Source organism: Cetorhinus maximus, chromosome 14 (genome assembly GCF_964194155.1).
Source record: "Cetorhinus maximus chromosome 14, sCetMax3.hap1.1, whole genome shotgun sequence".
In the NCBI taxonomy this organism is placed as follows: domain Eukaryota; kingdom Metazoa; phylum Chordata; class Chondrichthyes; order Lamniformes; family Cetorhinidae; genus Cetorhinus; species Cetorhinus maximus.
In genome coordinates, this window is record NC_135892.1 from 90,687,339 (window position 1) to 90,712,265 (window position 24,927).

The following is a 24,927-nucleotide window of genomic DNA, read 5'->3' on the forward strand; positions in this document are numbered from 1 at the left end:
AGCTGGTCGTCACAAACATAGTGACTATATTTGAAGATAATACAAAGCTAATGAAGCTGGTAGACTGCAAAAGAAATTCTGAATATACTTGGGAATTGGCCAGAGTTGGCAGATGAAATTCAGTATAGAGAAAAGCAAAATGAAAGACTCAGGGTCCTGAAAGACAAAGTGCTGCAACAATGCTCACTGGCAGTGGCTACTGCAAATGTTTGGAGGAATTACTAGATCATTATTGGGCCAAAACAGTAGGGTAATCCTGTAACTTTACAAATAATTAATGCAAACTCAATTAGAAGACCGTGTGCAATATAAGGATATTGCAGCTATTGAACGCATACAGAATAGAGTACCCAGAACGATTTGAGTGGATAGGGCATTCGGATTACAAGCATGTAGGTAATATAGACAAACTGTTCCATTTTCTCCAGAACAGCAGGACCAGAAGGCACGGCCTCCAACTGGGGGGTAAATTAAAAACTGATTTGTGGAAATATTGGCCTGGAATTTGCTGCCAAAATAACGGCGGTGAGTTTAATGGAGTTTGCCTTTAGTAATGTGTAAATCACCCAGTGACTTGTAGCAAGGAAGAGGTACCCCGTGAATTGCAAACCTCCACAAGTTGAATGATCTGTGCCACTTCCCCGTTAGACTTCAGATTGCAATGTATCAGGGAAGGGTATGTTATCCAGACGCTTCGTTCCATGAGGCAGTGACACCCCTTGGGTTACGTTCTTCAGATCTGGTCTATGGTTAGGGACAGGAGGGGCCATAGCACCACATAAGAGGGGGGGGGGCATTCAATTAGGGGGAATAAAAAGGACTGTAATCATGGTAGCAGCTGTATAGTTAGGGGGATAAATACAGTTTTCTGCAGCTGGGAGTGAGTGTCCTGAAGGCTGTGCTGCTTGCCCAGTGCCAGGGCATCTCCTTGGGGCTGGAGAGAAATGAGCAGTGGGAGGGGAAAGCTCCAGCTGCTGTGGTCCATGCAGGTACCAATGGCATAGGTAGGATTAAGCAAGAGGTTCTGTTGAGAAATATATGAGCAGCTAGGATTCAAATTAAAAAACAGAACCACAAAGATGATAATCTTTCGATTACTATCTGAGCCACAGGCAAATTGGCACAGGGTCAATAGAATGACAGAGTTGGAAGATTAGGGTGGCAGAAATAGGTTTCAATTCATGGGTCATTGTCACCAGTATGGAGGAAATAGGGAGCTGTTCTGTAGGGATGAGTTTCACTTGAACCTTGTTGGGACCTATGACCTGGCAAATCAAATAAATAGGGCTCTTGAAAACAGGTTGATGGAGGGGCAGGGGTGAGGTGGCTGAGATTTAAAGAGAGAGCAAATTTGTTAAAAAGAGAAGATATGGCAATAGCACTGGGTAGCAATATGGATAATTATAATCAGATTGAGAGTGGGTACAAACATGAGTGCATCAGCAAATAGGGTCAGACTAGGTCTAAAATTATAAAAAAACATTAAAGGCTCTTAATCAGAATGTACACAGCATTTCTGACAAGACAGATGAACTGATGGCACAAAGGGCAAAATATGGCTATGTTCGAATTGCCATTACAGAGACATGGTAGCAAGGTATCCAAGGCTGGAAACTGAATATTCTGGGGTACTTGACATTTTGGAAGGATAAACAGAAAGGAAAGTTGGGGTAGCTCTATTGAGATCATTATGGTGGTGAGAAATGATCTTTGCTCAGAAGATTAAGATGCAAAATCAGTTTGAGTGGAAATAAGAAATAGCAAAGGAAAGTCACTGTTGAGAATAGTTGATACTCCCCTAATGGTAGCTACACAGAGTATAAATCAAGAAATAATGAGGCTTGTAAGAAAAGTACTGCAATAATCATGGATGAGTTTAAGTTTCATATAGACTGACCAAATTAAATTGGCAAAAGCAGCCTCGAGTTCATGGAGTGTATTCAGGGCAGTTTCTTAGAAAGAATCTGTTATGGAATGAAACTGGGAACAGGCTATTTTAAGTTTGGGTAATGTATAGAGAGATAGATTAATTGACGATCTCATAGTAAAAGAATCTTCTAGAGAAGAGTATAACAATGAATTTCGTATTCAATTTAAATGTGAGAAACTCGGGTCATCTAGTCATTATGGGACAGAAGGCGGTCACGTGGCCTATGGAGTTAAAGCCAGCTCACTGTAGAGCAATCCAGTCAGTCCCATTCTCGGTTCTATCCCCACAGCCCTGCAAGCTTATTTCACTAAAGTAGGCATACAGTTTCCTCCTGAAAGCACTGATCATCTCCACTTCCATCACTCTCATAGGCACAGTTCCAGGTCATTACTACTCGCTGCATTAAAATGTGAAACTAGTGTCTTAACCATAAATAGAGGCATTTAGAAGGGTGTGAAGACAAAGTTGGCTAAAGCGGACTGGGAAAATATATTAAAAGTTAAAGATGGCAGATAAGCAGGACAGGCAATTAAGTGATATTTCAAAGGTATATTCCATGGAGAAGGAAAGACTCTACAAGGAGGATGACCCATCCATGGCTAACTAAGGAAGTTAAGGATGATATCAAATTGAATGAAGTGATGATTAGGCCAGAAGTAAACTAACAGACAATAAGAGCTTCTACATGTATATTTAAAAAGGAAAAGATTAGCTGAAGTAACCATTGGTCTCAGAGAATGTCTGGGGAATTAATAATGGGAAACAAGGAAATTGCAGAGAATTTAAACAGGTATTTTGTATCTGTCTTCATAGTAGACGTCACTAAAAGCACCCCAATAATAGTAGGAAAAGTGGGGGCAAAATTGAGGGAGGAACTAAAACAATCATCACTACAGAAAAAGTACTGGGCAAATTACAGGTTAGCAAGGCCCCTGGATCTGATGGCCTGCATCCTAGGATCTTAAAAGAGTGGCTGCAGAAATACTGAATGCATTGGTTGTAACCTTCAAAAATCCCCTAGATTCTTGAGCGGTCCCAGCAGATTGGAAAACTGTGAATGTAGTGCCTCTACTCAAGGAAGGAGACAGCAAGCAGGAATCTATAGGACAGTTAACCTAATATCAGTCATAGGGAAAATTCTGGAACCAACTATTAAGGAAGTAGTAGCAGGACATTTAGAAAATCATAACACAATGGGTTTCATGAAAGGGGAAATAGTCTTTGACAAATTTATTCAAGTCCTTTGAGGATGTAATGAGAGGTGTTGGTAAAGGAGAACAGGTAGATCCAGTGTATTTCAATTTCCAGAAGGCATTTGATAAAAGATTATTGCACAAGAGATCATGGTGTTGGGGGCAATATATTAGCATGGAAAGAGAATTGGCGAATTAAGAGAAAACAGAGTCAGGAATAAAATAATTTTCAGGTTGGCAAACTTAATGACTGGAGTGCCACAGGGATCAGTGCCAGGGGCTCAACTATTTATAATCTATATAAATTACTTGGATGAAGTTACCAAAAGTATTCTGGCTCAATGTGTAGACAATACAAAGATAGGGAGAAAAGCAAGTTATAAGGAGGTAACAAAGTTTGCAAAGTGATATAGGTAGGTTAAGTGAGTGGACAAAAAATTGATAATGGAGTGTAATGTAGGAAAATGTGAGGTTATCCACTTCAGCAGAATAAACAGAAAAGCAAATTATTATTTAAATGGAGAGAATATAGAATGGTTTGGCTGTCCCTGTACACAAAACACAAAAGGATACCACACAGGTACAGGAAGTAATCAGGAAGGCAAATGAAATGTTGGTCTGTACTGCACACAGAGGGGTGCATGGAATATAGAATTAGGGAAGTCTAGCTGCAATAGTATGGGGCTTGGTGAGACCATACCTTGAGTACTGCATACAGTTTAGGGCTCCTTATTTAAGGAGGGGTATAATTGCATTGGAGGCAATTCAGAATAAAATTCACTAGATTGATTCCTGGCATTAAGGGGTTGCCTTATTAGGAAATATTGAGCAGGTTGGCCCTATACCCATTCGAGTTCAGAAGAATGAGAGGTGACCTTATTGGAACATGTAATATTCTGAGGGAACCTGACAGGGCAGATACTGAGAGGGTATTTCCCCTCATGTGGCATCTAGAATTCAGGGGCTTAGTTTCAGAATGAGTGGTCAGCTATTTATTAGGAGGTGAGGAGGAATTTCTTCTGAGGATCATGAACCTTGGAATTCTCTACCCCAGAGCACTGTGGAGGCCGAGTCATTGAATATTTGCAAGACTGAGTTAGACAGATTCTTGAACAGTATGGGAGTCGAGAACTCTGGGGAATAGGCAGGAAAGTGGAGTTGAGGCCCAGATCATATCAGCCATGATCTATCTGAATGGCGGAGCAGGCTTGAGGAGCTATATGGGTTACTCCTGCGCCTGTTTCCTATGTTCTTATACTCTTCCAAAATTGCAGCTCATCTTCAATGTCCCCTTGCGTTTTTTGAAGCTGCTGCATTTGCACATTAACATATTTGCATTAACTGGCAATAACAATCGCTATAGAAAGTTAGAACTAATACTTAACTGTGCAAGTACCTTTTTAATGAAATTCATCTTCCTGGAATTCTAATCAACCGCTCCAGCCCAGAGAATAATTTATTTTCCTGACTTTTCCTTTGTCTCTTTTTATCTCTCTTAGTCCAATCTTTTCCTCTCTTTACTTCTCCTTCTGTACCTGATTTATCTCGAATTGACCCCATTGCTTTCTTGATGATTGGTGTTTCCTTCTTAATCCTTATATCTCATGGTTAATGGGATACTGTTAGGCCCATCATTTTGCTATGGACCTAGATGTCCTTGCCCTTGCAGGGCAAAAAATATTGAATGATCAGGGAATGTATTTAGCTAACTGACATGCTCTAGCAAACTGAAGGCAAACATTTCAGTGAGCAAGTGGTAAATCTATAGAACAGGCTCTTTAGGGAGACTGGGACACAGAAGTGTTGATTCATTCAAATGCAAATTAGAAAGACTTTTAGAAATTAATATATTGACATACAATATACGAATCATTTAAGACATAACACTTGTTACTACCAAGCATGCTACACTACAAGTAATTTTGGATCTATGGTTCCGAAAATACCCCACCACTGGTGCATTTTCATCTCTTCATGTCTGATCTGTTGCAGACTAATTGAGAGAGATTGATTGCCATTAGTCAACAACGCCATTATCATTGTATCATCTAACTACCAGATAATGCAAATGAACTAGATGGACCATAGGAATTGGTAAATAAAACAAGATGCATGTTCTGTTTTATCTCCGAAACTAATCACCACCTTTGAAATGAGATTTGCATAGACCCTGACAGCTTCAGGAATCATTTTCCACATGGGATTTACCGATTTATTAATAAGATTCCAGACAGGATGTTACAGGCCGCGAGTGTAAGAGTTAACTTCATCCTAGAAAACAGCACTAATAAGAAGCAGGCAGCAAGATTGCAGCTAATCTTAGAGCGCACTTGGAATTTATATATATCAGTTCAGTCTTTGAGATACAAAGGTCTGTTTTTAAAGACGGGATTTCAATATACAGGTAGAGACTGGCAATGGGTGCATTCACAAACAAGTTGCCCACTGTATGAGATGGTTAGTTACATTCTACAATATTCCTGGGTATAAACAAAATTAGAAGAGCAAGGCCATCTTTTATGGATTCTGTAAAGCTGGATCCTGCCAATGTGGGGAGATATGGAATGGAACTGGAGCACAATGCAATTGATACGGTGTGAATGGACTTTGAATACTTAGATCAAAATATTATATTTCAACCAGTGCAATACAATCTAGAAAGTATCTCAGCTTGCACATCATTCCTTAAATTTAAATGTCTCTTCCTGTATATTGAAATCCCGTCTTTAAAAACAGACCTTTGTATCTCAAAGACTGAACTGATATATATAAATTCCAAGTGCGCTCTAAGATTAGCTGCAATCTTGCTGCCTGCTTCTTATTAGTGCTGTTTTCTAGGATGAAGTTAACTCTTACACTCGCGGCCTGTAACATCCTGTCTGGGATCTTATCGATAAATTATCTTAAATTCCAAATTCAATTAAACCTTGCATTACAAACTCTTTAGTGCAGGAAGTTCCTCAGGTAATCTTTTAGCCATAAGTTTAAGACAGGACAATTGAATATGCCTTAGTAAGAAAACAATAGTTCAGACATGAATGAATGCTTTTAAAAATGGCAACAAAAAGTTTTGAAGGGGAATTATTGAACTATGAAGAAAGAGCTTCCTAAAGCTTTTAACTGTAGGAAGCAATGCAACAACTGTAGGACCCTTCTAGGTATTTTCATATTGTGATTGCGACTCTACCTGGTAGGTTACCTGGATCTCTGACCCACATTGAAATACAGCTGAGGCTGCAGAGCAGTACTAAGCATTCATCCAAACTTAAATAGCAGCTGAGCCCAGCCCACTAATCAATGGTTCCTCTAAGCCTCGCACTCAAATAAATCACCCGTGCACTTAAAAAAATTAGAGGGAACAATGCCACCAAAGTACCCAGAAAAACATGCTGCCGCTGACTATGGCAACAAGGCAAACAGGCCATGACCAGAAACTCGAAGTTAACAGCAAGTTTGCGGAGTATCACACATGAAGTGAAATTTGAACTTCAGACCACATACCTGCTCCATCACCAAGGTTGCCTACTCCCACCTGCAATATCACCCAAATTCACCTCCGACTCAACTCATCTGCTATTGAAACCCTCCATCAAAGCTTTTGTTTCCTACAGACTTAACTATTCTAATGCTTTCCTAGCCAGCTCCCTTCCTCCACCCTCCATTAACTCGAACTCATCCAAAACTACAATCCGTAACTTCCGAGCTCCAGGGCATCGTAACCGGGGGGGGGTGGGGGGGTGGAGAAGAGAGAGATAGACCCCAAAGACGTGCTGGGGAACTCCCTCCCAGAAGTCCCCAGATAAGGACTGCACACCAACTGGATGGGACGTTCAAACTTCTGTTATGCAATTACCCAGCAATGGGAACAATCAAAAGTACGATATAAATTGCAGACTTCAGAAAGTTCTGACTATCTTACAGTAACAGTTACCCAGGAAAAGTTAGAAGAATTAAAACCACTTCTAACTTCCAGGTAACTATAGTACTGGCCCCCCTTGAGACCCCTTGACCTCCCCCCACCTGCAGCCCCAATACTCCCCCTATTCCCCTCACAGGACACCCATGACTACCCCTGCGATCCCCACAGACACCACCACCACCACCCCCCCAACCGCCTACTGGCCAGCCCTTCCCCAGCCCACCCCCACCAAAACTAACCACCCAACCCAAGCCTATCCCCCCCAACCAACCTCTTACCTGACAAACTTACCTTCTCCTTGGCTTCTCAAAGTAGCTGGACTCAAATATACCAGCTTTACGGCAGAGTGCTGTAAAAAAAGGAGCATGGCTTCCTTACCTCTGGCTCAGCTGTCCTCGATACAAGACCTCAGGAACCCGTTGCACTACATGGTTCTCGCCCAGCCTCAGTCAGAAGATTGGGCAAGAAAGGAGTGGCTTTATTTCCAGGTAAGTAGCACTGGAGTGGCAATCAGAGTCTGATTACTGCTGCATGGAATTTATGGACCTATGTCTGTAACTAAGCCCCATTCACCCATTACCCGCGTTCGCTGACCTACATTGGGTCCTAGTACAGCAATACCTCAATTCTATCCTTGTTTTCAAATCTATCCATGATCTCTTCCCTCCGCAACTCTGTAGCCTCCTCCTGCTCTATAGCTCTCCAAGATCTCTGCACTCCTCTAATTCTGGCCTCTCGAGTATTCAATTTTAATTGCTCCACCACTGTCGGCCATGTCTTCAGATGCCTAGGCCACAAGATCTGGCATTTCCTTAAACTCCTCTACCACTCTTTCCTCCTTGAAGATGCTCCATAAAGGTGCCTCTGATTAAGCCTTTCGTCGTTTGTCTTCATATCTCCTTATGTAGCTGGATGTCAAATTTTATTAATAATGCTCTCATGAAGCAACTTGGAATGTTTTACGACTACATTTTGTTGAAACGTGCTACAAAATGACCTCCTGATATCTGCCTTGGGAAATGTCATATAAACATAATGGATACAAGAATGAATGGAGAAGGGCTGAGTTTCTCAAAATTGACATTCCTTACATTACCACTTAGGAATCATGAGAGAATTAGGATACACTGGAAAGAATGCTTGAAAATTTTTGTTCAAATTGTCATTCGGTCATATGATGTTGTATATTATATTCATTGTATAGAATGCGATTAAGCAAAGCTGTTTCAGCCCAAAGTAAAGGAGCATTGAAGATACTATTTAAGCACCACTTTGAAACTGACAGCAATGCAAACTGTTAATGAATACAGGCTCTCAGTTAATATTACAGAATGCCTATTTTAAATGTGGATGCTTTTAGTAGTGCGGACCGACCTTCTATCTGTGCTTTAACCCACAATCTCTTCCTAACAGCCATAAAATTTATTCTTAACTTATCTTTATTAAAAATTACCTGGCATTTATATAGCACCTACCAAGACCAAGACATTCCAATGTGCAGGACAATTTTTTTTTTTACTTTTGAAGTGTAACAATCACCAATTTGTAGGCAAATTTGTAGCCAATATGCAGAGGACATGGTCCCACAAATAGCAAATAAAAAGAAAATTAATGTATAGATATTCTTGTTTTGGTGATGTTAAGAGGGACAGAACTCTCTGCTTTCCTGAATAATGCCATGGGATCTTTTACATCTACTTAATCAGGCTGACCAAAAGATTATCACATCTAACATCACCTGACAGTGGAGCACATCAGCCTAAATTATTTGTTCATTTTGAGAGTATTACCAACTGAGTCAAGCTAATTATCAGATGTCATTCAAGGAGGGATTTATGAGCTAATCAGCCAGACTCAGGAGTAGATGAAGCACAACAGTACTTAAAACTAAGAAATGTGGGGAAACACTCATTTCAGGTAAACAAGTCTTCAATCGTCGCCACCTTTTTACTTCTGGAATCGGAGTTCCAATTCAGTCCAGACTGACGGGCTACTATTCTATTCTGGATTTAACCATGCTAAAACTGGATGTTCACATAATACTTTTTCCTTGGCATCAGTATCTCGTCTTGATTATCACAATTCACTTCACTGTGAAGGCACTTTCTTCAGTGATACTTCTCAATAAAAATGCTGTCAAAAAATTCAGGAACACACAAAACTACAGCTTGAAAAAACTGAAAAAATCCTGATTGTAGCATTTCCTGGCAAAGATTTATTCATTTACAAGCATCAAATTTAGAAGTTATTTTTCTTTGTAATTCTCTCTCCATTCTTGAAGTTGCTGATTCTTGCTGGCTGTTTTAATTTGAGTTCTCTTTATTCACATTCACAGCAAACCACAGATTCTAGAAGTGATTCTATATCCTACATGGTCCGAAAGTTACATTTAAAGCTTGAGGTGAACTTGAATAGTTTACCACAGTATTAGTATGGAAATAAATGGTTGAACTCAAATACAGAAAGATGAAAAGCTAGGACACCATCTTTTTAATACAAGGAAATGCCTTTCATGTCATAGGTGCCAACCTTAAGAAATTATCTCCCTTTAAGGGCAACCCTAAACAGTGAGCCATTACAGTAAACTGTTTTGTCTATTTGCAAACTTGTGTTTATTCAGCATTTCAAAGCCAGAGGACATCTCTAATGCAATTTAAAAGTATTAACACCACGAGATTGGCTGAGTCTGAAAACTCTCAAAGTATATATAAACCTAGGTGGTATTTGGGTACTGCATTAACTCTTGGATACTGCCCCAAGAGAGCATTCCTTTTAGAATGCAACCAGAGTTGTTTTACTCTAAATTCATAACACTAGCTAAAATTATATGAAAAGCTACCATTCAGAAATTTTATGTCATGATGCAGGTTACAAGTCTACTTCTCCCAGTGATGTATAGCTCCATGCTTGCCAACAGTCCTTAGGTCCTCACCCAAATGGCCAATGCTTAAAGAACCTAGACAGTGGTAGCAGGTAACTCAATTGTGAGGGCATCAAATTTAAGTTCAATCTTGTCCTCATCTGATACATACACACAGTAAGATTACCAACAAGAATCCTTCACAATTCCTCTCCCCACCCCCCTCACCCCACACTCCTCTGGTCCAAGCAAATAGAAATTTTAGCACCTTTTTATTTGCCCAGCTGACATCAGCTAACACACCACCAGCCAGGGATCAAACCAGGACCATCGTCCTTATGGCTTAGTACCATACAGACTGTCCATTTCCCCATTTAGCCTTTGGGAAGCTAAACTGTACAAGTTACTTTAATCTTAAGCTATAAATCCTTACCCCTGCCTCCGTTAAATATGCAGATACCCCCGTCTCGGCCATCATGGATTTTGTTCCGTCTGAGTGTGGGATTACTGTCTGTTTTAATCCAAACACCGGCCATTGCATTGTCAAATATTTCATTATCTTCTATAAACCCAAGACCTGTATTAATTGACATCAAGAAATAATTTCACTTGGATCTGAAATTGAGGAGAAAATAAAGCAGAACAGAAAAACAATAATGAAAAGACCTGCAGCCACAATGGACACTTACCAGAATTGTAAACAAGAATGCCACCGTTCTGCCCTCCCCATATTTTATTGCGTCGAATCTTAGGGTTGCTTCCAGTTCTGTGGATCATAAATTTTAAACTAGCCTAAGATTAATGTCTTACTATAGTAAGAAATACTTCAAAGAAATAAACTCTCAAATACTGCTCATTTTCTGATTATTATTATCCAGGGCTTGATTCAATGTAAACTTTCAGCACAAATAAAAAAAGGATACAAAGTACCTCAGCAGCGATGATTCTAAAATTTCAAGCATCAAAACTTAATTCATACACCGTGCAGAGAGTAGGAGTACACCAAAAAAGTTTTAATACAGAACCTTAAGAAAAAGCACACCTTTGTGTCTAGCCTGAAAAGCTTATGGCTTCTCTTTAGCATTCTATCCATGACATCAGATATAAAAAGGCTTTCATCTCTCCTTGAAGCATTAGCACCTGAATTGACCTACCAGAGTTATAGAATGTGAAAGAAATCTCAACAGTAGGAAAACTACTAAAGAATAAAATGATGCTTTATACAACCAATGGGAGCACTCAATACAATACTATGATTTAAATTAAAGATAATGTCTGTTTTCTGTTCTCTACATCAATTAGTACTTCACGTGCATAACTTAGTATATTTAAAATAAATGTTTTCACATAATAAGTGTCTTGGGTTCAAACCACAGCATGTGCCAAGTTGGCTAATCACAGCAGGAAGTGACCTTAACACCCATAGATTACAGAAAGGATAAAGCACAGCCACAGATCTTGCACCTGTGTGTAAAGGATTTTTTTATTCATCCATGGGATGTGGGCATCAATGGCAAGGCCAGCATTTGTTGCCCAACCTTAATCGCCCTCAAGGTTGTGGTTGGGAGGCTACCTTCTTGAACCGCTACAGTCCACGTGGTGAAGGTGCTCCAGAGTGCCAGGATTTTAACCCAACATAGAGACATGGGATGGGGACAGGATTGAACTCAGATTTGATGCTCCCCAATATCAAAGCATGTCCATACTCACTATCCAGGCTATTTGGACAAAAGAAGAAGCGGGTAGCCAGCAACCACAGAATCACAATTTAGCAAGACCAGGAGAATAGAGGAGAAACCAGCAACATCTGGTGTTTCAAGTCATAAAGTTAAAGTCTCAGATGTGTTGGGGAAGTACATCTTAAACACAGGGGTAGAGATCATACAAAAGAAAAAATTGCTTTTACTTACACATTGACTGATCAGAAATTTATTAGAAACTTAATGCGCTGAATGAAGCCAGTCTAAAGTAGTAGTATACAACATGAACAAAGTGCCCTTAAAATACATTTATTGCTGAACGTGACCATCAAATCTTAGTGAAAATGATTCACTAATCAATAAAATCAAAGATTCTCTTTCACAGGAACATAACCAGGTCTCTTTGGTAAGATGTTAAAACTAAGACCCCCGTCCATTCCCTCTCTGTTCGACACAAAATATTCTACTCCACGATCCAAAGAGTAGCAGGAGAAATCCCCCAGTAACCTGGCCAAAATCTGCTACTTATATGTTTTGCCCAACTAGTTCTATTATTTCTAAGATGCCTCCTTCAATCCCTCTGCCCCTCTTAGGTTTCATTTCACCACAATTTTTTCTTATTTGAATTAAGTTTAGAATCTAAGTCTATGGCATAAATTAGATACAGTCCTTCCAACAATTTTGGGGCACCGCACTTGATATCTTCCCACCTCAACAATATTACAGCACACCTAGAACAGGTATGTAGTTCTATAGATAAATAAATTAAGCAGCAAATATAGTCCAAGATATTTGGCTTTGCTGTTCTGAATTGGCCTTCAGCAAATATGCAAAACATCCCAAGGATAAAGTCCTGCCCTCTCTTGTGAGGGATGCATTTGAGCCTTCATTCGGCATTCTTTCTCCTCTACCTCTCCCACTTCCATCTTGCTCCTTCCCCGAGCTCAGTAAAGCAACAAGAAATGCTGGGATCGAGGAAACATCTTCACCACACTTCAGGTGTCAATAGTCTTCACCATATGCACCAGCTACCAAGAATTTTTTTTAAATTGAAAGGAGAAATGAGGGACATTTTTCACTGCAAATACTCAGGATGAAATGTTATACATGCCTATCCTGAAATTTCCCTTCTATTCTTTTCATTTCTATTCAGTTCACCAATCCATAGTCAACTTACACCTTTTGCTTTTCTATTGCAGATATTTTCATGGACTTTTCTAACATTTACCAAACATCATTATAATTATTAATGCAGGGCCAGAGCTGCTGAGCTAATTTATGTAATATTCTCTTCTGCTGCAATTTCTTAGTCTGGTCAGATGCTATCATTACAGATGAGCCAAAATTTTATATTGTAATTGTAATGAAACAGCAGGCATGAAATTGCTTTCTGAGCCTATGCATTCAGGACACCATTCAAGTGGAACTCATGTAGTTTTCCTCAGGTTTGGGGTACCAATTATAAATCAATGCACCTTAAGTGGGACTGCATTAATCTTGATCCAGTTCATTTTTCAATAACTTATTTGACATTCCACATGATATGAGAAAAAGAAACTGCATTTAAATTGCATATAATCAATTGCTGGAATGTCTCAATGCACTTCACACAATGAAATACTTTTAGAGTGCAGTTGGCAATGGCTTGCAGGAATACTGTGACCATCAGAAACACAAAGTATTAAATAATTAGTGTGGATGTTGCACTAATATTTTATCTAATTTGTTAGTTTACATTAATAGGAACCTTTGTTCTTAAGCAGCAAAACTTAATGGCAGATATGTAATCTGGCTGTGTCAACCAAACCTGGACTTCAAAAAGTAACTCACTGAGTAAAGCATCGAGATTTTAAGGCTTTGTGATAAGATGCTAATGTCTGTATGTTATTCTCAACTGTGCCAACAATTCAAGACAGCACCAAGACAGAATCAGATATTAAAGTTAGAACTCTGATGAAGACAAAAGTGTATCTTACCTAATCTGAACCCCTGAATACATATGATTGTAGATATCATTGTCTTCAAGCACTCCATGGCCATTGTCATAGAAGTAAACGCCCACCTTGTAAAACAAACCTCAGTCATGAATACTGTTAACACTGCTGAACCATGAGATTTGATAAAACATCTAAATTAATTACTACATACCTGTTTGCCACTATGTATTCGGTTTCGCCGTAGCACTGGTGTACTTCCTGTTGTTACCCACACACCTGCCAGGGTATTACTGTATACTTCATTTTCTTCAATTACACCTTGCCCTTTTTCATGCTTAATAATAAACATAATAAATTTAGCGTTTTGAACGTAGCTCAACATGGTACATTTCCCACCACTTCTAACACTGAAAATATTTGAACAGGATTTCTCCTTAGGTGCTACAGATGACCTACTTCAACTTGTACAGAATTCTATAAATCTCTCTACAGTCTTCCTCCTCAAAATTTTAGTTTCCCATGTGCAATTCTTTTATTGATTTTTCAGTTTTCAGAATCCCTCAGACACCATAGCAACAGACTGCTCATCATTTTATGATAAGTGGTTACAATTACAGCAAAAACAGCACTGTTACGATAACTGTTTGGTTGCCTGAAAGTCAATGTTATCAAGAATCCAAGGATTATATGTAGCTTTTACAGGCTGGAAATAAGAACACAATCTTGAAAATACACAGGTCAGTTGGAATTTATGGAGAGGTTAGGCAGGTTATTGACATTTCAGCTATATAATTGTTCATCAGTTTTACATTTCCAGCATCTTGTAGCTTTATCTTAGATTTCTAAAAAAAAGACACCATTCAGATTCTCATATTATTGATAAAGCTAAAGAACTCAGGCTAGTTAAGAAGCATTTATAACTGTAGCTTCCACATTCAGAGCTTTCGAAACCAACGAAGCAAGATTATGACACTTGTTTCATTTCCTTTCTAAACTTGATATAGCTTATTCCTGTTGCCTCCCTCACTCCAATGTACCAAACCAAAGAAAACACACAAGTTCTAGACTTACCACATAAATGCCTCCATGTTGGCCATCATGAATTTTGTTATGACGTACAATTGGACAACTGTTCGTTCGAATCTGTATTCCTGCTAATGCATTTCCTAGGATACAGAATGCACATTTTTAAAGAATTACGTACATGCCAGATTAAAAATGTAAAAGCTTTTACTGAAACTTTTATACTCCTCAACCTACCATAAATGTCATTTCCCTCTATAAGACCCCTGCCATCTCCAAAGATGTAAACTCCACCCTGATTCCCATTAAAAATGGCATTTCCCCTAAGGAGGGAAATAAAGAAAACACATTAAATTACCTAGAAGATAAATATGTATCTTGATAACGAAAATGATGTCCAAAAGCTTACCTAATAGTTGGATCACTATTTGACGTAATCCATACACCAGCAAAATTGTTTGCATAGATTTTGTTCTCTATGAACTGGCCTCGTCCTTTTTCATGTACATAAATTCCTCCCGTCTGCCCATGGTGAATTTCACATCTCACTACTGTAGGATTCGCATAGGCTTTCACTTCGAAACCAGCTATTCGATTACGATGAATGTTACAGCTTTCAAAGTAACCCTGAAACAAATAAAATCAAGATTCTATGATTATTCATGGTGCATGTTCAAATTTAAAAGTCCATCAAATGGAAATACAATAATGAAAATTTGAGGACTTTGCTGTGCACATTATAGATACAGTATCAAAAAATTCTAATTACGAGATGGTTTTACGAATGTTTTTAAATTTCAATTTGGAGTAAACCTTGGAGGTTGAACTCTCCACTCCTCCATCCCATAATGTAAAAAGAGTACAGTATTTTAAAATCTCCCCCTCCTCCCTACAAGATACTGCATCTATAAAGTTTGTAGAATTCCATTTGTGTACAGATTTAAATTTATACATGTCCATTGAAATTCCACTGAATGCACCCAACTGGGCAACAAAGAGACAAAGTAGTTTGGGCACTCCAGTCCTAGTTGCCTCAGTAGGCACAAAGCTTTAGCCTAATCAGAATTCAAGCTTCGGGCTGCCGTCATTCAACTTTATCATTTGCACTGCTGATTGAAGTACTAAATAATTAGATCCAAAACCATCAGTGCAACTATGCTTTTACTACAGCATTAATATTCAAATTTCTTCCCAACTGCACATGGGATCAAATAGTTTGAAATACAGGTCAACTTGCATTAGACCTAATCAATGTCTAGTTATACAAATCCTTACCTAGCATTTAGATCTAACTTCAAAGAACATTCCTTTTTCTTCTTGGCTGGCTGAACATGTATCATAGGAGAGGGGCCAACAAAACCATATTTAAAATATAATCAAATTAAAATTAATCAAATTTCACTTATAGAAGTGTCAAAAGTCAGTCAACTCCAGTTTGTCAATAAATACTTCCTAAAACCAAAGAAAATCAAAATTTACATGAACTCTGCAGCAGATTTTTAAGAGATCAAAGACACCAATGTAGATCTCTCCTTTATTAAATATCTCCAACATTCCTCCTTAGCCTTCTCCATTCTCAAATGACAGAAGCTTTACACCCCAACTGACTTCATCAAAATTGAGACAATTCACTGGTCTGCCTCAGCCTTTCCCTTCAAAGTGCCCAATCACAATCTCCATACTCTACAGCCTTTTCCCCCATAGCCAACTCATATCTTCCCCCACACCTTACTTGATTCCTTCCTGAGACCCAACACCTGTTCTCATGACCATCTCCTAATCACTCAATTGCCTCTCCTTGGTCCAATACTCACCAGCTGTTGACTTGCCTAAGGAATTGTTCACTTCCCCTCTTCAAAGCCTTCACCCTTTTCCTTACAAAAGTTCGCCCTTAAACACAACTATTACTCCAGTCACTTAAAAGTAAAACACAGGTTGACACTTCAGTACAGTACTGACGGAATGCTGAACTGTCAGAAGTGCCTTTCATATGAGACGTTAAACAGAGGACCTATTTACCCTTTCAGATGGACATAAAACATCACAAAACACTATTTCAAAGAGCAAAGACCAATATTTACACCTCAACCAAGATCACCAGAACAGATTATTTGTTCATTATTGCATTGCTGTTCATGGGAGCTTGCTATGCACAAATCAGCTGCCACATTTCCTACATTGCAACAGTGAGTACACTTGAAGAGTACTTCATTGATGGTGAAGCACTTTGGGATGTCCTGAGGTCATGAAAATTGCTATAATAAGAAGTTTCTTTTTTTTCCTCCAACTAATAACCATGCTCTCCAAGTCATTTTTATCCAACTGTCAGCCTATCCTATTTTTCACTGTTTGAATCCCTTCAGTCCAGGATTTATTCTGTCCACAGCAGATGCCACCCAAGAATATTGAAACAACTACAATCCATCATGTTAGGCCTCTTCAACTTCCTGCAGTCTTCAAGGTGATTGAATTGGAACCAAGAATTGAAATCTGATGGAGTGGTCAATCTGTCACAATGTAACTGTCATATCACCATGAACTCCAAAGTTTCATTCCTAACTCTGTCTTTATATTCATCGACAGACTGCTTCCCGGCATCATTATCCAAAAACATAGATTCATATTTCTTAGGTAGGCTGGCTCCATCACCCTCAATTTCACGACTGTCACTGTGCTGTCCAATCAACTAATGCATGGTATGCATGAGCCAAAAATTTATTCACCTGGACACTAGCAAAAATAAAACCATCTCAAGTCCCTCATTCCATCACTGTTCTCAGCAACTCACTCAGACTGAACCAGATAACTGCACAATTTACGTTTCCTGTTCAACCCAGAGTTAACTTTGTATTAGTTTCCTTCCCAGGACAATTTATTTTTACATCCATTGGTCACCAGAACCCCTGCAAACCCTCATCACGTTCAGGTTAAATTTCTCCAATGCCACCTCAAACTGCATAGAAAATACATCACAGAAAAAAAGCCCATGCCAATGTTTGGGCTCTGGATGAGCCTCCTCCTATCCACTCTGCACAAGCTCCAATTTCATCCAGAATCTCTCAGTTTCTGATCAATTACCCCGGTTTGCATTCCTCAAACAAATCTCTAGGAGCTTCTGCACAAACCTTTTACCACTATCTAAGTCCTAATAATCATATGCCACTCTTCCAAATTTAGTATGCTGCACCATATTTCACCAATAGTTGCAGCGTCGTACACCATCTAACTTCTATACTCAAATTTCCTCCAAAAACGTATCTGCCTAGCTACATCTTATGCAGTTTCAACAATTTCTTTAAAAAAAAGCACCCCTGCAATCACATCCCCTAACTCTTATAGGATGTTTGACATCCTCTCCTTCAATGAGGCAATTTTCTATGTTAAGAGTATTGTAAGTATATGTTGATCTGGTACCATGAAAGTCAGCAGCAGCCAAGAAGCACAGGCGTCCCCCTGCCTACCTGTTTCTCCTAGTAGCAAAACTAAGTCAGTTTTTAAGTCCACTTACCTGTGATGTAGTTGCTGTACCAAACTGTTTAAATCTGGGGGAATAAAAAGTACAAAAAAGTTTTAAAAAAAGGTGCATGCACAGTTTTTTTAAAAACTTTTTTTCCATACTTTTCATTTACCCAGATTTAATTTTGGATAGGAGCTATGGTCCCTATAACCCGGCCTTAAATCTGCTTCAGTTGTGGCAGAGAAAGCAGAACAGAAGTGACAATCAGGCTGGCAATGGCTGTGGCCACTCTTCTTTCCCCTCCTACTGGGGAACTAGCTTAGGCTATAAACATGGAATTTTACCAACATGAAACAGAACTGGCAATACAACTGGCTTCTGAAGCAAAAAGTATACCATAAATAGATCAGGATAAAAATTTGACAACTTCAAGCTGATTCATCAGCATAACCACTTGGAGAAACTGTTAAGTACGTACACATGAGCATTCTTGGTTAACCATGGTATCAACTATTTCTAATTCTGTTTCTGATACATCATCAAAAATAATGAATGATCCTAGCCAGGATTTGGGTGTTAGTGATTTTCCCTTGAAATAATTCCAAAAATGAAAATAAACTAAAAGTAGGTCATGCTAATGTTCAAGTTCATTGCATTCTTTGTAATTGAGATTTTTAAAATGTGGTATGATATCAAGACTCCTTCCTTAGGATAATAACAGTGTGAGCTGTGCTTCCAAACTACAGAGAAAGCAGTCCCTATTAAAAGATCAAATTTTTCTTATAAGTACTCAACACTTGAATGTTTAACGAGCCATTTTCAAAACTCCAAGGATGATGTCAAAATCTGCCTTCAGCAGTAGGAAAGGAACAATCTGGACATGACTGTTCCCTAGATTATTCATTTTTTTCGTTCATATAGCTAATTACTGAATTCTAGTTAGATTCAACATGTTCTAACTATGCAGCAGAACCAATATTGCCCCCATATTGACTGATTTATTATAAAAACACATTTGTTAAGCGACATATTAAAGTCATGTGAAAAACTTAAGAGGCAATAGTGCATCTGTTGAGGAGTCATCAAGTATTAAAACTATAGAATTAAGCGATTTCTTGAAAAAAAATAAATGCTGCACAAAAGAACTAGCGTGAGTAAAAGCAACCATCAATCTCTGATATAAAAAATAATTTTGCCAGTGTGAATAAATCATTAATGACAAAGGTAGATCATGAACGCTAACTCAGGAGGAATAGCACCTGAACAAAATATATCCTAGGTAGCATGTTGGTGATGGGACAGTGCATGACAGTGAAATGCACGCACTGTTTATTTCTTGCCTCCATTACCAGGACTTCAGGGTTGTCAAAGAATGCTAATGAAGCATTACGTCGGCCATAGATGTGGATGAGAAGCCTCAGAGCCAAAATTTTGGCTGTTTGCCTCAGGGGCAATTAGGGATGGGCAATAAATGGTGGTCTTGCCAGCGACTCCCACATCCCATGAACAAATAAATAAAAAATCATTAAGACAATGCAAAGAATTAAAAATGCAATCACTAGGTACTATTACAAAAATTGGATAGCCAACAAAATGGGTTATCTCCTTAATGATAGCACCAAAAACAAATGAACAGTGTCTCTCGATCCATGTAATCTGAACGAAGTTTTATGGAAAATACTACCGAGTACTTACATGAGAAGTGCTTGCTAAATTAAATGCATCCAATATATTTTGGCAAACGCAACTGAATCTTGTTAATTCACACCCGCATCCCTCAACGTATACTTTGAAGGTATAGCTATCTCTATATTCCATCCTAATATTTACTCAATGTTTAAGCATATAGGTGTAGTTGACACAGCCACAGACCTCATTACTGTTTAGGGATCTATTCAGCAGGAACATACCAGACTCAAGCACATGCTAACAGCCAGAAGACAAAGGAAAGATTTGCATTTACATGCCATCATACCACATCCAAAAAAACATCTTAAAGCATTTAACACAAGTTGCTTTTGAAATGCAGTCATTTATGTTTATCATTATTGATATTCAGACTTGCCTATGTTCAGTGTGAATTCATTCACTTTAGGAGACTACTGGAATCTAATGAAGATATAAAGTCATTCTTAAGTTTGCACAGAACCATTGCGAGGGAAAAGAAAGCTCTAATATCATGGAATAGTGAATTGTTGAGGTAGGTACATGCTGATCTACTAGATAGTGAATTGTTGAGGTAGGTACATGCTGATCTACCAGATCAGTAGCTTTAAAAATGCTGCTCAAGAAAGTCATGGTTCCATGAGCAGGACAAAATACTGAAAATGAAGAAAGGCAAGACATCTTAAAAGACCTCTTAGGATGTGAAAAATCCTAGGCTTTTGGAGGAGGAAGGGGGGGGGTGGATCTTAAAAACTAAGGACCAGTGCAAATGTATTATAATAATAGGCTAGGTGCTGCAGTGCTCCAGAAATGACTAGAAAACAACATCCTACACAGCTTGCTCAATAATTCACAAAACATTCCTGGAAAATTACTTTTCAATAATGGCCAAAAATTGTCATAAGACACAAGTATAGATAGTTCCAGTGAAAAAAAAAAGTATTTCATGTCAAGCATGGTAGTAACAGAACCACCATTTTAGAGAGAAACTTTGCAAGTATGACAGGGGATTTTGAATGACAAATATGAAAATTCTCCAAGGGACTACAGAAAATAAACGGTCAACAACAAAGGCTTGAAGGAGGTTGTAAACTACAAAAATTAGCCGTTGAATTCTCAGCAAACAAGTTCTAGCTTTCAACAGCAGATCCTCACAAATTCTACTTAAAGGATTGTTATAGAAAATTCACATAGAACATATTAGTACTGAAAACAAAGAAGCTTGAAGCTTACCAAACTGGCAACACAAACTGAATGAAAGCCATCTAGTAAAAACTTTATTTACCACCGTCAACATCAGCAATGAGATCAGATCAACCTTAATTCTATTACAAGATCATAACAGAAAGTTGCTTCAGAACTCTCGAGACAAATTAAGCATTTTTGACAGCTGCAGGCTATTATTCTAATTATAATGAAGCCCATCTTTTTTGACAAACGCCAATAATAAATCAGTTTTTCAAACAATTAAATTTTTATTCTCTACAAATGGTGTACCAGAAGGGGACTTCGAGATGGCATATGTCTGTTCTGGTGGCATGGAATTTTTAAGTTTGTGGAAGAATGGAATTCTTAGTGTGCTATTTCTATCTGGTATACATAATATCTAACTGTTTCATATGGGAAATGATAGCACAGCCATGAGGAAACCTAGTGACAGTGGTCAACATCCATGCTAACATACCCTTAGAGAACAGTTCTTCTAGTTAAAGTTTTGATGAATTGTCACATCCCAGCCCGAACAGTCTATTAAACCATAATGCAGTAATTACCCTCCCATTCATTAACTACCAAATTCTTATTGAAAGTAGTAAGAGTTACCATGCCATGATCAAATGTGAAGACCCCAACATCACGCCCATGGTGAATTTGATTTCTCCTGATGATAGGATTTCCATGGTTTTTTACCCAGATTCCAGCAAGAGCATTGTTTGAAATCTCATTGTCCTCATAAATTCCCTATGAAATAAAAAGATTATACTAAGCTATGGGCAAAAAACAAAACTGTTAAAAGAGTGACTTGTGTTTTGGATTATCATACCTGTGCATGATCTGTTATATATAACCCAACATTTTCACAATCACTAATGTTGCAGTGTTTGATAGTAGGGGATGCTCCCTGGCCACTGACACACACAGCAGAGCCAACTGTAACAAAGAATTGTACAATAAATCAATTTTTACTATTTTAACAGGAATTAATGATTTTTGGAACGAATAGAGACATTAACTTCAGGCACTATATAAAGTCAAATCCATTCCTTTTTGGTTTTCTGAAAATACATAAAAGTTTTATATTCAATAACTTGCATTTGTATAGCGCCTTAAACATACAAAAACATCCCAAGATATTTCAGAGGCTTAAATCAAAAAGATGAGCTAAAGGAAGAAATATTAGATGGGGTAACCAAAAGCTATGCCAAAGAGGTGAGTTTTAATGAGGGTCAAAAAGGAGGAATGAGGGGGAAATCCTGCAGATAGGGCTTATGCTGTCAAAGGCATGGCTACCAATGGTTGGGAAGGGAGGAATAGGAGGACACAATAGGCTAGAGTCAGAGGAATGAAACCTGGGCAAAGTAGAGGGTTGGGGCAAGGGGAATATTAAGAAAGGAAGGAGAAAGCCCATGAAGGGTTTTCAAACCAGAATGATCATTTTAAATCGGAGGCAGTAGGATTGATAGATGAGCATGATATAATACTGGCAGCAGAGTTTTGGGTGAATTTTTATGCAAGGTGAGGGTGGAGAAAGCTCAAGAGGGCATTGGATTATTCAAGTTTGCAGCTGTGTTTTAGTGGCAAAAGGATCGAGCTGGGGTAGAAGTGAACTGTCTGGCTTATCGACTTAGTTTTGTGAAGGATCCAGTAGATCTGGATATCCTGATTACAGTACATCCAATTTTAATTAAAATCAAGTCAGCACTAATTTATAAGTGATAGAGACACTATCCAAAGTATAGTAACAAAGCAACAGCTGTAGGTAATTTCCATGATAGTGCACTCAAACAAGTGTCTTGATGACACACCCCAGAGCTCCAATTTATTCCCCACTCCACCAAATGTCATTTCTTCAAATTACTTAGTAGATTACAACAGCCCTAAAACTACACAATCACAAATTCTTTGATCTTCACTGAGATTAAGGGGAGGCAATAATCAAGAAGCTGGTGTTTGCCTAGAGTAAGGAAAAAGGAACAAAAACTCAGGATAGTCATTCAGGCCCACTCAGCCTTCAACATTTTAATGGCTCCTATTGCAACTACTATACATGCTATTAACTAAGGATGATAAAGCCGATGCTGAAGGGAGAGTTTGGACTGGGGGGACAGGGGGGGGAAAAGAGAGAATGAGAGAGAAAAGGAAATCATGAATGTATCTATTTCAATTTCACCACCAAACTTCCATATATTTTGTACAGCAGATATTTTAATAGTTCTTTAGACAAAAGGCTTCACCCAGACTAACAGTGACCTGAAAGTTTGACTACAGAAGACTAGAGAAGACCAGTGAGGAACAGAGATGATGGTGTGCACACAGGTTTCCGTTCCATTACTGCTCCCCATACTGAACTAAATTTATCAGAATGGCAGGCAACTTCATAGTTTCACTTGCTTTTCACAGTTGCAGATGCTTGAATGAAAACAGAAAAAAATCCCTGCCCATTTTTCCTTAGCCAGGATTCTTTCCCCAGCAGAATACAAGAACAGGACCAGGCACAAGTGTAGATGAAGAGGACAGTGGATAGTGGATTACCTTGATTCAAACATGGACAAAATAGCTGAACTCCAGAGGTGAGGTGAGAATGACTGCCCTGACATCAAGGCAGCATTTGACCGAGTGTGACACCAAGGAGCCCTAGCAAAACTGGTGTCAATGGAAATTAGGGGGAAAACTCTCCACTGGTTGGTGTCATACCTAGCTCAAAGGAAGATGGTTGTGGTTGTTGGAGGTCAATCATCTCAGTTCCAGGACATCACTGCAGGAGTTTCTCTGGGTAGTGCCCTAGGCCTAACCAACTTCAGCTGTTTCATCAATGACCTATCTTCCATCATAAGGTCAGAAGTGGGAATGTTCGCTGATGATTGCAGTGTTCAGCACCATTCATGAATCCTCAGATACAGAAGCAATCCATGTCCAAATGCAGCAAGACCTGAACAACATCCAGGCTTAGGCGGACAAGTGGCAAGTAACATTCGTGCCACACAAGTGCCAGACAATGACCATCTCCAACAAGTGGAAATCTAACCATTGCCCAATGGCATTCAATGGCATTACCATCACTGGATCTCCCACTATCCTGGGGCTATCCTTCAACATCCTGAGGCTTACCATTGACCAAAAACTGAACTGGACTAGCCATATAAATACTGTGGTTACAAATCCTGCAGCAATTAACTCATCTCATGATGCCCAAAAGCCTGTCCACCATCTACAAGGCACAAGTCAGGAGTGAGATAGAATTCTCTCCACTTGTCTGGGTGAGTGCCGCTCCAACAACACAAGAAACTCGACACCATCCAGGACAAAACAGTCTGCTTGATTGTTTGTGGATGGGGTGCCATTCGCTCCCTCCAACACAGACGCACAATGGCAGCAGTGTGTACCATCTACAAGACGTGCTGCAGGAACTCACCAAGGCTCCTTAGGCAGCACCTTCCGAACCCATGACCTCTACCGCCTAGAAGGACAAGGGCAGCAGATGCATGGGAACACCACCACCTGGAAGTTCCCCTCCAAGCCACACACCATCCTGACTTGGAAATATATCAAGGTTCCTTCACTGTCGTTGGGTCAAAATCCTGGAGCTCCCTCCCTGATAGCACTGTGGGTGTACCTATACCACATGGACTGCAGTGGTTCAAGAAGGCATCTCACCACCACCTTCTCGAGGGCAATCAGGGATGGGCAATAAATGCTGGCCTAGCCAACAATGGCCACATCCCACAAAATGAATTTAAAAAAATTACGCAGGGGATGGAAAAGGAGCCTGAATTTTCCCCATTCTCGCCTCAAGAATATGAAACTGCTAATCCATGCCATTTCTCTTCTGCATTATGCCAAACACCATCACCCACCCGAATGGAATGCAAAACAAAGAAAAGAGAACAAAAAGGTGCAGGTATTGCGAATTATGCACAGAGAAGGGGAAGACAAAAATCAGAATAGGGCAGTAGGAACAGAAAATTTTAGACACGGAAGACATACATCATTGTCCTCCAATCTACTGTGTCGTCACATTAAAATTA

The 24,927-nt window shown here is 39.1% G+C and overlaps 1 protein-coding gene across 6 annotated transcripts in view; it reads right to left on the bottom strand.

Annotated features, from left to right (window-relative positions):
- Positions 1–24,927, bottom strand: part of fbxo11b (F-box protein 11b) — a 132,314-nt gene that overhangs the window by 15,273 nt on the left and 92,114 nt on the right. For 4 of the 6 annotated variants that reach the window (XM_078557219.1, XM_078557221.1, XM_078557223.1 and 1 more), the window contains 9 exons: positions 21,726–21,832; positions 21,506–21,643; positions 14,972–15,189; positions 14,800–14,885; positions 14,611–14,705; positions 13,751–13,873; positions 13,579–13,664; positions 10,592–10,668; positions 10,336–10,479 (listed from right to left, as the gene is read on the bottom strand). In XM_078557219.1, the coding sequence (XP_078413345.1) occupies positions 10,336–10,479; positions 10,592–10,668; positions 13,579–13,664; positions 13,751–13,873; positions 14,611–14,705; positions 14,800–14,885; positions 14,972–15,189; positions 21,506–21,643; positions 21,726–21,832 (1,074 nt within the window). The remainder of the gene's footprint in view (positions 1–10,335; positions 10,480–10,591; positions 10,669–13,578; positions 13,665–13,750; positions 13,874–14,610; positions 14,706–14,799; positions 14,886–14,971; positions 15,190–21,505; positions 21,644–21,725; positions 21,833–24,927) is intronic. The other 2 variants (XM_078557224.1, XM_078557222.1) reach the window with 1 other exon arrangement.